This window comes from Nasonia vitripennis, chromosome 1 (assembly GCF_009193385.2).
Source record: "Nasonia vitripennis strain AsymCx chromosome 1, Nvit_psr_1.1, whole genome shotgun sequence".
Classification (NCBI taxonomy): Eukaryota; Metazoa; Arthropoda; class Insecta; order Hymenoptera; family Pteromalidae; genus Nasonia; species Nasonia vitripennis.
This window is the reverse complement of record NC_045757.1, coordinates 4,386,130-4,400,073: the sequence shown is the minus strand read 5'-3', so window position 1 is coordinate 4,400,073 and position 13,944 is coordinate 4,386,130. Positions and strand designations below refer to the sequence as shown.

At 41.6% G+C, this 13,944-nt stretch overlaps 1 protein-coding gene across 9 annotated transcripts in view; it reads left to right on the top strand.

Moving 5' to 3' along the window:
* LOC100117357 (fasciclin-1) overlaps nt 1–13,944 on the top strand; it is a 195,950-nt gene that overhangs the window by 171,905 nt on the left and 10,101 nt on the right. For 3 of the 9 annotated variants that reach the window (XM_016985268.2, XM_016985254.2, XM_016985260.3), the window contains 4 exons: nt 4,977–4,982; nt 6,918–7,160; nt 7,913–7,942; nt 11,608–11,822. In XM_016985268.2, coding sequence (XP_016840757.1) covers nt 4,977–4,982; nt 6,918–7,160; nt 7,913–7,942; nt 11,608–11,822 — 494 coding nt within the window. The remainder of the gene's footprint in view (nt 1–4,976; nt 4,983–6,917; nt 7,161–7,912; nt 7,943–11,607; nt 11,823–13,944) is intronic. The other 6 variants (XM_016985275.2, XM_016985266.3, XM_016985264.3 and 3 more) reach the window with 3 other exon arrangements.

The window sequence follows — 13,944 nt, the reverse complement described above, 5'->3', positions numbered from 1 at the left end:
CCGGGATGAAGAATTTATGGGGGCAGAGATATGGTTGGATGAAGTATGTTGTTCTTCGTCGGGAGATTATTACAACGTGGATTTTTAATCAGCCCGAGATGAGCTTTAATTGAAATGTGTTAATTCGTTAGAAGAGGAGCTTTTCGATGAAAGCATAACCTCATCAACGAGCTAGTGTAGCTAACGACTAATCATAGAACACAAAAAAAAAGAAAAGGAAATCAAGCCGTCAGAGCCACCTTGAAATATTCGCTCGGCGCAAGCTCATATACACCGCGGCGGCGGAGTCAACAAACTCGAAGTCGACTCGAAGTGAAAAATGCCCGTGTCTCCATTGAAAAATCTTGGCTCCCAGCGGAAAAGCCAGAGCGAAACAAGACTCGTAAATTTCCGACCAAGCGCCTCCTACTATACCTGTACATACGGTTCACGCGCGCGGGGCGCGAATCGCGCGCTGACGAGACTCTCTTATTTCAAACCGAGAAGCGAGAGAGAGAGAGAGAGAGAGAGAGAGAGAGAGAGAGAGAGAAATCGAGACGCCTTTCCGTACGTAGGAGTGACTTACTTTTTCACGAGAGTTTGAGGTTATGTTCGATATTCGAAGAAGAGAATCGTTACACATGCACGGATTTCCGGGTATTATATATCCTCAAGATTTCAAAAGCTCGACCACTTAAAATGGAATATTTCCTCGCTGATTAAATCTCGTTAAAAAACAGCCTACCTCCTATTATCCGTTAAACTCCGTTGAAATAACGCGACATATCGAAATCAGTATCGCGTAAATCATATCAACGTCACACTGCTTAAATTATTCAACATAACGAGAGAATTCCAATTACCATATCCCTGGCAAAATACACGAAACGCCCCTGCGCGTTCGCCAAAAAAAAAAGCCGCATGCAGAAGCTCGCCTTTGATCTCCGATAATACAACATCGCGTCCTCGGGGTGGTAAAAACTAATTTCGGTGTTTGACCACGCGATCAACGCGACGATATAATGCCCGACGAGGCAAAAAAGAAGAAGCATCGCAATTACGACCTCTCTTCACCCCTTTTGAAAAAGTCTCTCTCACTCTCTCTCTCTCTCTCTCTCTCTCTCTCTCTCTCTCTCTCTCTCTCTCTCTCTCTCTGAAATAAATTAGCATCGTGCTCGGGGCGCAATATTTTGTTTCGCGGCGTTTTATTTTCCGAGAGTTTCGTTTAAACGTGCGCATAGCGCTTTCTCTCTCTCTCTCTCTCTCTCTCTCTCTCTCTCTCTCTCTCTCTCTCTCTCTCTCTCTGCGCTCTTTGTCGCACTGTAAAAGGCCTGTCGCGCGGAATATAATTGCGAGTCGTTTGAGGGCTTGCCCGCGCCGCTGCGAGAATGATTTCGATGCTTCGTTAGCTTTGCGTTGAGAGAGGATAAAGGGGGTTGTTGCGAGTACGCGCACATTCGTATATGGGCGTTTCGAGAGTACAGCGACGCGTGCAGCGAGTTGTTATTGCGAAAGCGAACGATATATCAAATGTTACATTTAGTTTTGAATTTTTCGTTTTACGGGGAAATAAGCGTGAGCGCAGGATTCATAAAAGGTTTTTAATTCGACGATTTAGAGTTCGATGAAACAGATTTCGCAGCGTATTGTTTTTCTACGATAACAGTAGAGAAGAGGCACTTTTTCAATAGCGAAATTTCCAATCGCGAACTGCTCGAGCGAAATCGAGTGCGATTTCTAACGGAATTTAATCAAACGATCACGTGATTTTCGGAATAAACTGAAGCATCGCTCGCTTTTTTATTTCAAGTTTTTTGATTCGTGGTTAATAATGTCTACGCGATATTCGCGAGTCGTACTACTTATTTCATCGGTCGTTGACCAAATAAAATGTCTAACCTCAAAAATCGAACCTAACCTCAATCATCGTTCTTCTCCAAGTAGTAGCCTGCCACTCAACGACTCTCTAGTCTTATTAGACTGAAACTAGCCACCCTATGTAGTCCTTAAAAGAAAACTCGGCATTCAAACACATATCGCTTCTCTCTCGCTCGCTCGCAAACGTTATAAATTCGTAACGAGGCAATCTCAGTAAACAAAACGACGACGTCGACGGGTTTCGCGTGTTTGAATTTGCACCGGTGCAAAGCTGGCCGTGGATTCGGGCCAGCCCGTATTATACAGCTACGTATATGGTTAATCTCCGATCTAGTTTCGCCCCTCCCCCCCCCCCCCGTGTATATGCGAGGAGCCAAGAGAAATTGCTCACAATCACGTAACATAACCTATAAATTCGTGCCGCGGCTGAATTTGGATCAGTGAAGTTTTGCGTCTCGCGACGGCTTCGTTACTCACTCCCTCTCTGCTGACAATTAGCTAATCAGAGTGAATTATTGCTGTTCGGCGAAGTTCGTCTTATAGGTTAGGTTTTCAGGTCGGGTTATTATACTCTCAGGCACCCTATGGTCATTGCACACGCACTGAGAGTCTTTAGATAATAAGTGTATAAAGCATCTGATTCTAAAGTTTCTACGACCTAACCTCAAAATTCGAGTTACTAAAAGAAGTTCGAGTCATAACCTTTCCACACCGACTGTAGGTGAAAAAGAAAGCTCTAAAATAAGCTGACCGCTTCGAAATCCTCTGCGAATATATCCCGGTAAAATCGGCTGCAGCGCGAGGAAAGGGATAAATTATTCGGGAAATTTTTGTCGATCGCAGGCAGTGCCTTAAGTCTCTTATTCTCCCCGCGACCGCCTTTTCCCGATATGAAATTGGAAATTTGCCCACTAATTGCTGCCGCGCAAAATCAATACGATTCCGCTCGACGATAACGCAGCTCTCTCTCTCTCTCTCTCTCTCGCTCGCGTGGAGACTTGATTTAGAGCTCGACGACTACTACTAGCGCGAAATTCATGCATCGACTACCGTGACTATATTCCTTTCTCGATAGCGCGCGTGTATCGCGAATTCTCTCTTGTTTTTTTATTTTCAAAAAATCCGCCTCGTCGAAGCTTGAAGCTTCGAATTTTCGAATTTCCCGCTGCTGCTCTCTCTGTGTTCGTCGTGCGCGCGCATGTGACACCGGATATGTGCCGAGAGGTTAAATCAGATTCCCGTTGATAATATGAAGCGCTATTGTGAAAATGAAATTTATAAATTCGGAGACACGCGTGATTAATATCGCCCAGCGCGGTGAGCGTATTTTATCATTGAAATTAATGTGCGCGCGCGCGGTTCGGGTAATAATACAATTTAGATGCATATTATACAAATGCTTATCGCATTAAAAAATCAACGCGCGGGCTTATATTCGCTGTGCGCATCGAAGTTATACGCGCTTTAATGGATTCGCCGTGCGCCGGTGAATTTCGTTGGAAATGTAAATTCTACGGCAATTTGCATGAATTATGCTTTTATCGTGATAGCAAAAAGGTTGAGAACCCCCCGGAAAAATGCGCTACGTTAATCCAATAGCAATCGACTCGCGCGAGTTCGCTTTTGGAAAACGGCTAATTGTAACAGCTGACTCTTGTCGCGTTGTATAACGATGAGGGTGATCGGAAAAATTGAAACTGTTCTGTGAAGTGATTTTATTTTTAGAATAATTTGTTATTTGTGTTACGCTGTACGAAGCACCGCCTGTGTTCGGCTTTTTTCGACTTTGACGAGGACGTGACTATGAGCTGGGAATGATGCGCAGCATGTTTGAGGTTTTTTTTTGTAATTTTTCGTCGATATAAATGCTTGGACTGAGTAAATAAAGCAAATGATATAAACACATGAAACGTATTCTTAAAAGTACCAAAACTAATCAGACTGACGTTTTCTGCATCAAGTGTACACAGTTTTTCAAAGTCTCTATCCATACATGATCAACAAGATCTGATACAATCCAAAAGTATAATTATATCGCATGGCTTGGCTGAGTACACGACGATACAACTGCAGTCGATCGCGATTCCAACTGTTTATACACTATAAGCCTCGCTCGACATTCCACATGACATACATCAATATACGAATCACGAGTCATCAGTGCACTCGATCATCGCCGCAGCTCTCTGTCGCTATGCACACAACGCTCGATCCTGCATCATTTCGCCGCATCGCCTTCACCTTCGTTATATCTGTGTAAATATATCGTATCGACGATAGGCTGTATCAGAAGTCACGCCATCTCGTTATCGCCACCACCGAAAAGTAGTTTCTGCATGTCCAGTCCGATCTTGAGGAAAAGGAAATCGATCGGATTGGGTATGCAGATGGTAGATAGATAAAAGAGGGATAATTTTTTTTTTCAAACATCAGTCATGATCAGATAGATAGACATTATTCATTATTTCATGGTTTATTTTCGTTTTGATTCACTAGTCGATTTTTCGTTTGGTAATTTACTTTTTCTTTATTTCTTATGATGATTTGTTTTCAGATGTATAAGGTGCAGTTTTGTCATAAGGAGTGACTTGTAGATTAGATGCACATGTTTGAGTGGAAAATCGATTTTTGAGAGACTATGAAATTTTGCTGGAGGATTAAGTTCTGATTTTTCACTCAAATATGGATACTAAATTAGGTTAAGAATAATTATTATTATTATATACAATGAGTTCGAATATAAATTTTGTTTCGTTGATTTAAAGATCGTAAACGATATATCTTTTGCAAAAATATTTTTTGCAGTTTCACTTTCGATGAATAATTGCATTACGAGTATTTAACGAAAAAAGGAGTAATTATTACAATTATTTATGTTCTAATATTTTTGTATTTAATTTTTTTTTTAACTTTTTTTAGATAGATAATATTGTGAAAAGTAAATTCCAACGAATGCTAAGTGTCAGAAGCTGTGATCCTCAAAAGTATATAGATAATATTATAACTGGGCGAATTTAAACTAATTATTATTGTATAAATGTCTTTACTACTCTCATTGACTCAATTATGTTATTCTGTGGTGCTTTGCATGTCTCTATTGGATTCTGCATGTCGTATAGGGCATCGTAAGTACTAACTTAAAAAAAACGAAAAATACTCAGTCATCATTATCAAATAATCCATAATTACACGGTCAATCACACATTCCCTCATATAAATATGGAAAAAAAATCGCGACAGCGACACAATTTTCGCGGATCATATACGAAAGGAGAGAACATCCGTAATTTTTTGATCCGACGACGCAGGAAAGGGCGACGAGCCGAATCCTCGTCATTTATTTAAATCTTCTGATGGCTAATATCGAAATCAATTGTCGCAGTTACCGTCGAAGTGTATGCGCTTATGCACAACGACAAAACGACATCAACCGCTCTCGGCGTGCGTACTGTATAATGAACGACACGCGAAACTGTATCATTCGATATTCCAACGGCGAAAACGGACATGTGCGTGTGTGTATATATATATATATATATATATATATAAAATATAATATATATAATCGCGGTATTATCGGGTTTAATAATTCAGCGCTGCCGGGGCTGTCAATATCATCCGCCGCGCGCATCGACCGTATATACAGCGCCGCAGGTTAAACAGGTCGGAATAATCGCTCGTTTTCTTCTCTTTTGTGTTAGAATATTATGTGAGAGAATTTTCCTTATCAAACTGCGCATCGTCGCCCTTTCCGCCGTTTCATTTTTTTTCTTCTTTGAAACGACGCAAGTTCGTTTTAAAAGTTCTGGCAATGGATCTGCGTACGAATATTTAAAAATGTGGACACCGAGAAAGAATTATTATGATTAATTATTCTCATGGTCTCTTTATCTCTGCACATGTATTTTCATTCAACAGCACATATAATGATTAACGATATTTTCTAAGGATATCGTTAATAAGATGAATTTTTTAAATACTATCATCAATTCAAATGTTATATATACCTTGAGTGTCTTATACATTATTAGTCACATGTTGACGTCCGTAGATCTTAGAGATTCAGTAGTCATTATTATTATTCGAAATTTCGATTATTTCAATATTATACAAAATTTTACAATGTGTAGTGCTATGAACTATTTTCTGTTAAACATTTAGTTGTACCCATTTTTCGGTTCTACTTTTTCCTTCACGATTTGTCTGTAAGAGGTTCGGGTTGTTCTGTTGATTTTGCCTGCTGTGCAGTTATTTTACTTTTTCCTTTTTCCGCGCGCCAAGAAATTTCGAGAGAAGAAAATGAAATTGTAGATTCAATTGGCATGTAATTTTTGGATATTTATTTATACGAAAAATCGTACTTAAAAACCTATACTACTTTTCGAGATTATTTGAGACTATTAAAAGTACGTTGTACATAGGCAATAAAAATTTTTCAATATTATATATGTGTGTCTGAGTGTTTCAATTTCTATAACATTTTTGTGTATACATTTTTTCTAAATTTATAAAATTGTGTTTGTTTTGTATCTGTCTATAATTAATGTTTTGAGATTCAAGTTAACAAGTAATTGCTTGCTTAATTAACACTCCGCGACTCGTTGGACATTCGCAGTTTTAAAAGCGTTTCCACTACGTTAAATTTGCAATTATGATTTTAATCCCTCATTTTGAAACTAATGTTGCGTTCTTTTTCTTCCTCTTTTAAATTTTCTTCTCTGGTATTCTACTGTCTCTTTTCTCAGTACACGATTATTATTAACGATTTTATGTTTTGCAGGCGCGAAGTGAATCTTCGAATTTCTAACCTCAAAAGAACCATTGAATTCTAACCGAAGATTCATTTTGGCCACGTTTTATTTTCGCGACTCGCCTCTAATGTTTATTTAACCGATACTAAATTAGCTGTCGATCAATTCTTACAAGCGAACGTAGTTGCGACAATTAACGTAAATTCACACTCTGAGCTTGATCGCAGGCTTGTATCTCGCGCCTCAAACATAACCTCAAAACTAAAATCCACGACTAATGCTCGACTCGTTTGTTGCCACGATCTATAGGATAAGGAGGACGGACCTCTTTTCAACTTCTACCAAGTGATCCGTGATCAGGGCGATGAGTTCATGAAGTCGGTCTCACGACTGTCCAACGTCACGCTGTTCGCGCCACGAAATGCCGCTTGGGAAGAACCTGGTGTCAAGCAGATTCTTCAAGACAAGAACCGCGTCAAGCAACTTTTGGACCTGCACTACGTGAAGGAGTACCTGCCCCTCGATGTGATCGAGAGGAAGACGATACGACAGGTAGGTTGACGATGAAACGAGACATTTGATCAAAAATTGATATTAACGCGCCTGTTTAACTCATGGATATTTAAAAATTTTTCTTTTTCAAAAATCAATTATTGGAGTGATGAAAACTTAATTTGTAAAATTTTCAGCAATTCGTAACTCGTGTACTTTGTGCTTTAATCCTCCTTTAATTAAAATTTTCAAAAGCGGTGTAACGGATCAAAGTAATGCCATGACTTAAATATGTGACATATTTCTGCTCACACGTAATATCAGGAAACAAAATAAAGCAAGCATCCCTTTGATGTTCATTATTTGCGATGCCAAAGTTTTAACCAAAGTTGTTTTTAGCGAAACTTTTTAATGAAAGTTTTAAATAAGCTTCTTATTTCTAAGAAGAATATCCTTTAATTAATCTCTTGATGAGTTACAATCTTTGCATATAACACACTTTTAATGCATAAAAGAACAATAGTGGACCATCGCATCAAAATTCATTTAGACATTATTTAACATGGTTACAAGTACAGTATTGTTTGTTTTGTAGTATAATTAACGTCGAGAATCATAATAATTTTAAGCCCTTATAATGAATAACGTTTTTCGTACACTACAGCCTATAGTATGCAAAATCATTCTCAACATTTCATTAAATGTAATTTTACAAAGTCGCTGACTTCCAGTAACCCTAACATTTTTTAACTATATAGATAAAAGCACGTATACATCTCCAACGTATCTAATTTTTTTATTCCTGTTTTAAGCCCCTTTGGGTTACTCAGACGCATTACTCGGTAATTAAATTTCACAAGTTATCCTTATATGTGTACTTAGTACAAGTTGTTATATTTATTCTTTCCTCACTATATACACACTACACTTCACTCAACAGTAGTCCCGTTGCTCAATTTTTCTCTATTTCTCTACACTGTTTGCAGCATGAATATATTTATTTACATTTTTGAATTTTTAGCTAAACAACTCCGTGCGTGTACACTCGTTGTAAAATAACAAAAATACACGTATGCACATCCCCCGATAAAACAAGGTCTGACCAAATCAAGCGCGTTACAACTGAATCGCATGTATACCACCGCTCGCGCAACGCAGCATGAAAAACTTTCACATGAATAAACCCGATTCTAAACAATATCGTATCCCCTGCGTATTTTTTCATCCGCTTCTTATAAATATTGCCGACGCGCTCTACCACGCGGAAAATAGCCCTTTCAGCCCGGCGCTGCGAATCCGTTATAAACAAAGTAAATACCATTCGATTCCTCGGATTCGCTTAAAAGTGATATTTCACACACAGCTGGAAACTTCTATACACACACGTACGCGCGCGCGTGCGAGGGCAAAAAAAGCAGAATTGTCCTATATCCCAGATAAAAAAAGCTCCCATATGCGTATTACGCGCGAGCGAAAAGCTTTTACCCCCGGGAAAATAGAGCAAATTGAGCGCGTCGCGTTTACCCAGTGTTTGATCGATAAAAGAACGCGCGGGAAAAAAAGGGTTGGAGCGAGAAAATTCGCGCGCTACGGTCTAATTGCCGAAGAACCGAGGGCAAAGTTCGTCGGAGACGGAGAGAGAGGCGGAGTTTTAAGTAGTTCGCGTATTAAAGACTGATTAAACGAGACGTGCGAGGCTTGAAGAATTCCATCCGATTTAAAGTTCAATCGCGCGGCTAAGCTGCTTTAAACGATTCGAAGCGCGCGAAGCGAGATTTTCGAGGAGAACAACAATTGTTTGTAAGCGAGTTATCCCGGGTATATACAGGGCAAACTTTCGCTCACGTATAGCCGGAGAATCGAGAGAGGAAGCCGGAAAGGAAAAATCTCCCCCTCCTGGCCTCTTTTCTAGTCCCATTTCCTAATCGACGTCGATGGGACGATGATGAGCTGCTGCAGGTCTCTCTCGTCGGACTCTCATTTCTCTTCCGAGTCGAGTAATTCGACCCCGGAGCTTCGCTCCCTCTCGTAGTTCCACCTCCGGTACTACTCGACGAAATGCCCCGGTTTCGAGCTTTCTTTTTCCTGTAATTTTCTACCTCTCTTACCTCCCCCCTGCAGCTCTACCTCGACGATGTAGAGCTGCTCCGAGAGCTGTGTAATACGAAACTCAAATCTAATTACAATAAGAGGCGAATTCTTCGTCGTTCTTTTTTTCTTTCTTGTTTTCGCCGCAAAATTATACGGCGGTTGCCTTGTATCTCTCTCTCCCTCTCGAAACGTCGTGTAGCTCGAGAGCTTCTGCGAGTAATTGGCGCGTGTTTTAAAATTTCGAACGAGAAAGAGTGTACGAAACAGAGCAAACATTCGAGACAGGGGAAAAGCATAACTCCTTAAGTCGAATTAAAATTCTTAAACATTATACGCAGCCTTCACTGGAGGGAGAAAGCGCGCTAAAGCGCAAACTTATTCAAATTAGAAAAAAATCCCATTTGAATTCAAAAAGACAGCAGCAGCAGTGCAAGGGATGAGTGAACTCGCGACAGCGTAAAAAGCAAAGAAAATAAGAGAAGGTAAAAATAGAAGAGACACGAAGGGAGGAAGGAAGTGCCAGGGCGACGATGAATTAGCATAACTGCAAATGTCTCGCGCGAGCGCGCGCTGCTCAATGTAAATTAGTCGGCTCGAGCAGCGGCGCGGAAGCCATTTTGCTCGAAACGAAATTGTCACATGATGTTGGAATTTAAGCGGCTGCTGCTCTCTACTGGGGAGGCGGCGAAAAATTGCTGAAGACTGGGTTACCGTATACAGGCTCGGATGATATTTATAGGAAAGTGGGCTGGGTTTCGTGCTTGAAATTTTTTTTAGGTGATTATATGATTCTCATAAAAACAAAAAAAAAATCTGAAAAGTAAAAAAAAACGAACTGCAGCAATTCAGCAGCCCCATCAATCCGTGAAAATAGCGCTCGTATCACACCTCGAGCTTAATCCCATAAACTAAAAATAGTGCCCTCTTTCTCTCGCACACGCATAATCCTCACAAATCAATGACTCTCTCTCTCTCCCTCTCTCTCTCTCTCTCTCTCTCTCTCTCTCTCTCTCTCTCTCGCGGGGGGTATACGAGTGTCTAGTTCGGCGTCGCGGCGTCGTAACGTAAATTTCGCCGACTAATCCGCAAACAATGTAGCCCTCTTCCCTGACTCGTTGCACTGCAGCGAGCGCGTAAACTCTCTCCGTCGAAATCCATTTGCTGACGCAGAAATTTATAGGTTTTATCGGTGCATTATTGCCGCGTGTACACACACACTGCGCAGCGTCGCGCCGAAAGCGAGACTGATGGGACGCGGCGGTAAAATTGATTTTTACCTATGACAGCGCTGAGATGATTCTTTTTTTGTTTCGCGAGTTCACGTCGGTGGGTGTCAGCGGGTTACCGGCCCTCGCTTGATTTGTCATTCGGGATTCTCGTTCGATTGTGCGCGGTTATGGGTATTGTATAGGTGATCTGCGAGGCTAGACTGTGAGCTGAGTCGGTGACGTTTATTTCGGATGGAACACTATAAATTCCATATTTAATTGAAAAATAAAAAAGCGCGCGATATTTAACCCAGAACCGTTTCGTTTACCTCACAACGAAATCAAGCCGATAACAACTCGAGCAACTCGTAAACTAAAAGACGTTAACAAGAGCACTCGATTCCAGACACAGCGCGTACAGCCCCGGAATATCTCTCTTTTCTGATCTGCGCACAGCAGCAGCAGCGGCAGCAGCTCAACGGTTAAAGCCGGCTATAAGACGGAACTGCACGAAAGCCGTTCGATCCGCAATCCGTCCCAATTTGCAAGTGAAAACGCGGAGCTGTGAGATGTCGGCGGGTCGATTTCGATTCTACTGCTCGCGTTCGAACTTTTGATTTACGCGAGGAAATCGCGATGAAGTGCTCGGCGAATTGAGGGAAATCTTGAATGCCAGACTGGTCTATCGCTCGGTATACTTTATGCAGTGATTTAGGACTTTTATTATTGTCTTTTTCTTTTCTTTTCGCATGATTTTATACGGTTATGGTGATAAAATTTGTTACACGTATTTAGATTTAGAGATTTACTTGATTATCTAGAAAATTGGTAATGAGAACACTAAGTGTTTAATTTACACGACACACTTGTTTTTCAAATATTATACCTATACATCTGCAACCACAGATATCGTGCATGTACACAGCACACGAATATTTCGATTCTGTCTCACGATCCAAATAAGAACAAAGTAAACACTGTACACATCACGCTTTAGATGTTTCCGCGATCGAGGAAAGGCCTTTTCTCGTTTCCGGAAAATCATCACCGCTCCTCTGTTTTCCAGCTTTTAATTAAAAAAATCCGCCGTTCCTCGGAAACTTGATTAAAAAAGAAAAGAGAAAGCCTTTCCTGCGCACGATCTGAAGAGAAATTCCAGCCCCAAATAATTTCCGAGCCCTAACTAATCCTGGAACGGGTCTATACAGGTGCAGACGGTGGCGCCGCGCATGAGCCTGTACTTCAACGTCGTGGAGGGTCCGTCCGGCAACAACACCGTGACGGTAGAGGGCGGTGGCGTCAACGCGACCATCATCACTGCGAACATCGGTGCGACGAACGGAATCATCCACATCATCGACAGGGTCCTCGGTGTGCCGTACACGACTGTTCTCGACAAGCTCAAGACCGATCCGACTCTCAAGTAAGTTACTTTATTACTATATTAATGAATAGATGTCTTCGTATAATTGAATATGACTTCAACTACTATTCGATTTACCAAAATTGAACGACAAGATTGCGAGGCGACACCCATTGCTGATTTAATAAGCGAATCGATACCGTATCATACAGCAATCGGTAATTCTCCTCTCTAGAAATAATATTTCATCCAGCTCGAGTCCGACGAAAATGGATTATACGCCATTCAATCTCGGCACTAATCAGACTCGAATCTCGCGCGACGAGCGATCTATATCTATATACAGATGAGAAGTCGCGTTGGGACGAATCGATTCGGCTCGCGAGACTCATCAAGCTACAGATTCTCCCGATGTGCGTAAAGCGCAAAAAAGCTCCCCCGGAATTATTCGGCGAGTAATGCTACTCGCCGATAATTGAGTGGAGCCGTAATCTTCTTTCGGCTTTTGGATATGTATATATTAGCGTGAAAGCGATCGGACTGCTTCATTCGAAATTCATGAATGTTAATTCGTGTTTATTTTTCGAAAAATACGATCTTGTCTTAGAGTACTTAGGCGTCGATAATCTAAAAAATATACTCACCGCACCCAATGAAACCCTTGATTAAAAAGCCTTCGCAATCTCACTGCACATAAGACGAGCCGATTCACCGGATAAAGCCTCGAGCGACGAACGTAAAATCTCATTCGCCGTTTCCACTTATTCTTCTTCTTTTCTACCTGACGTGCCCTTTCTCTTAAATTTAATTAAAATGACGCAACAAATTCCCATTCCAATTATACCGGCGGCGCGCATAGCAAAAACTCCATACACATCGCGTCCTTCCTACTCTCCCTTACCTCGCAATTGCATCGTTTCGCTACGATTGCCGGTTTCTCTCTCGCTTTCTCCGTCCGTGTATAAGGGCGGGAGAGAGAGAGAGACTTTATCAAGTCACCGAATTGCGCGACTCGAATAACGCCGTTGAACTTTTTTCGTTGACTGGACTGCTTTTTACTCGAACGACGGGTAGCCCTATCGCTTTGCGAATTCGCATTAGGTTAATTGGGACGTTAGAATGCTATCAGCTGTGTAGGGAATGAAATTTTTTTCTTTGTAAGATTAGCATCGCCATATCTGTCTCGTCCAATTTTTAAATTTCCCGCTGAAATTTGAAATTCAAGTCTCCCGCCTTTGATCAGAACGTCTGCAGCAGTATACCAACGATAAAGAGATTAACGCGAGCGTCGTATCGACTCGAAAGTAACTCGGTAGAACAACGCACTCGAGAGAATCGAGTGTGGACGAATTACCACAATTCCAACTGATACAACCTAGCCTCCTGTACGCGCACGCGGAGACAATCCCGTAGGGATTAGGCTTCAAAGAAGGCCTGCGCGCTCGCGCTTAAGCCAGCGACTGTGCATTTTGTAATAGTCCGACGCTGCCGGCGTAGACCGGCTTACCTGGGCTGTCTAATCGGCGAGCACCTCGGCGTTGATTGGCCCCGATGCCCGGCAGCCAAATTGGAATGTTAAATGCGTAATGATCGCGAGCCGACCTATAGGAGTTGCCGGAGAATTGAGCCTTGTACGAGGGATTACAGCGAAAGCTTGCGGCGTTGTACAGGGGCGGAAACTTCTATGACGTGGAGACACTCGACGATGCGTATGCGCACGTTGCGATAAAGGTTTTGCTTTTGTAGAATACTTGTTTTATACACAGCTGCGACGATAATATCGATGCGGAGTATTCTCGCAGTGATGCGTTTAAATTTTCACGTCACTCGACCGCATCTACACTATGTATAACACGGAGTCGATTTTATAATAGTGACGCGCTGAATTTACATTTACACATCGATATGCATTGTCACTGCGACGTACCACGTGAATATTTCATTTATTTGCACTACTTCGTATATCCGTCCTGCATAAAATTTAATCGTCAAAGAATATTTTCGATCGAATCTAAATCCAACTGTCCAACCAAAGTCTTATCCCTACCACTGCAAACCCACACACATATCCGCGTGGGTCTAGCTTGAAATCTCGGGGACCACGCCCCTAGCCGCATCAGAAGTCATTCGCGGCACACGATAGGGGAAGAGAGAGAGAGAGAGAGAGAGAGAGAGAGAGAGA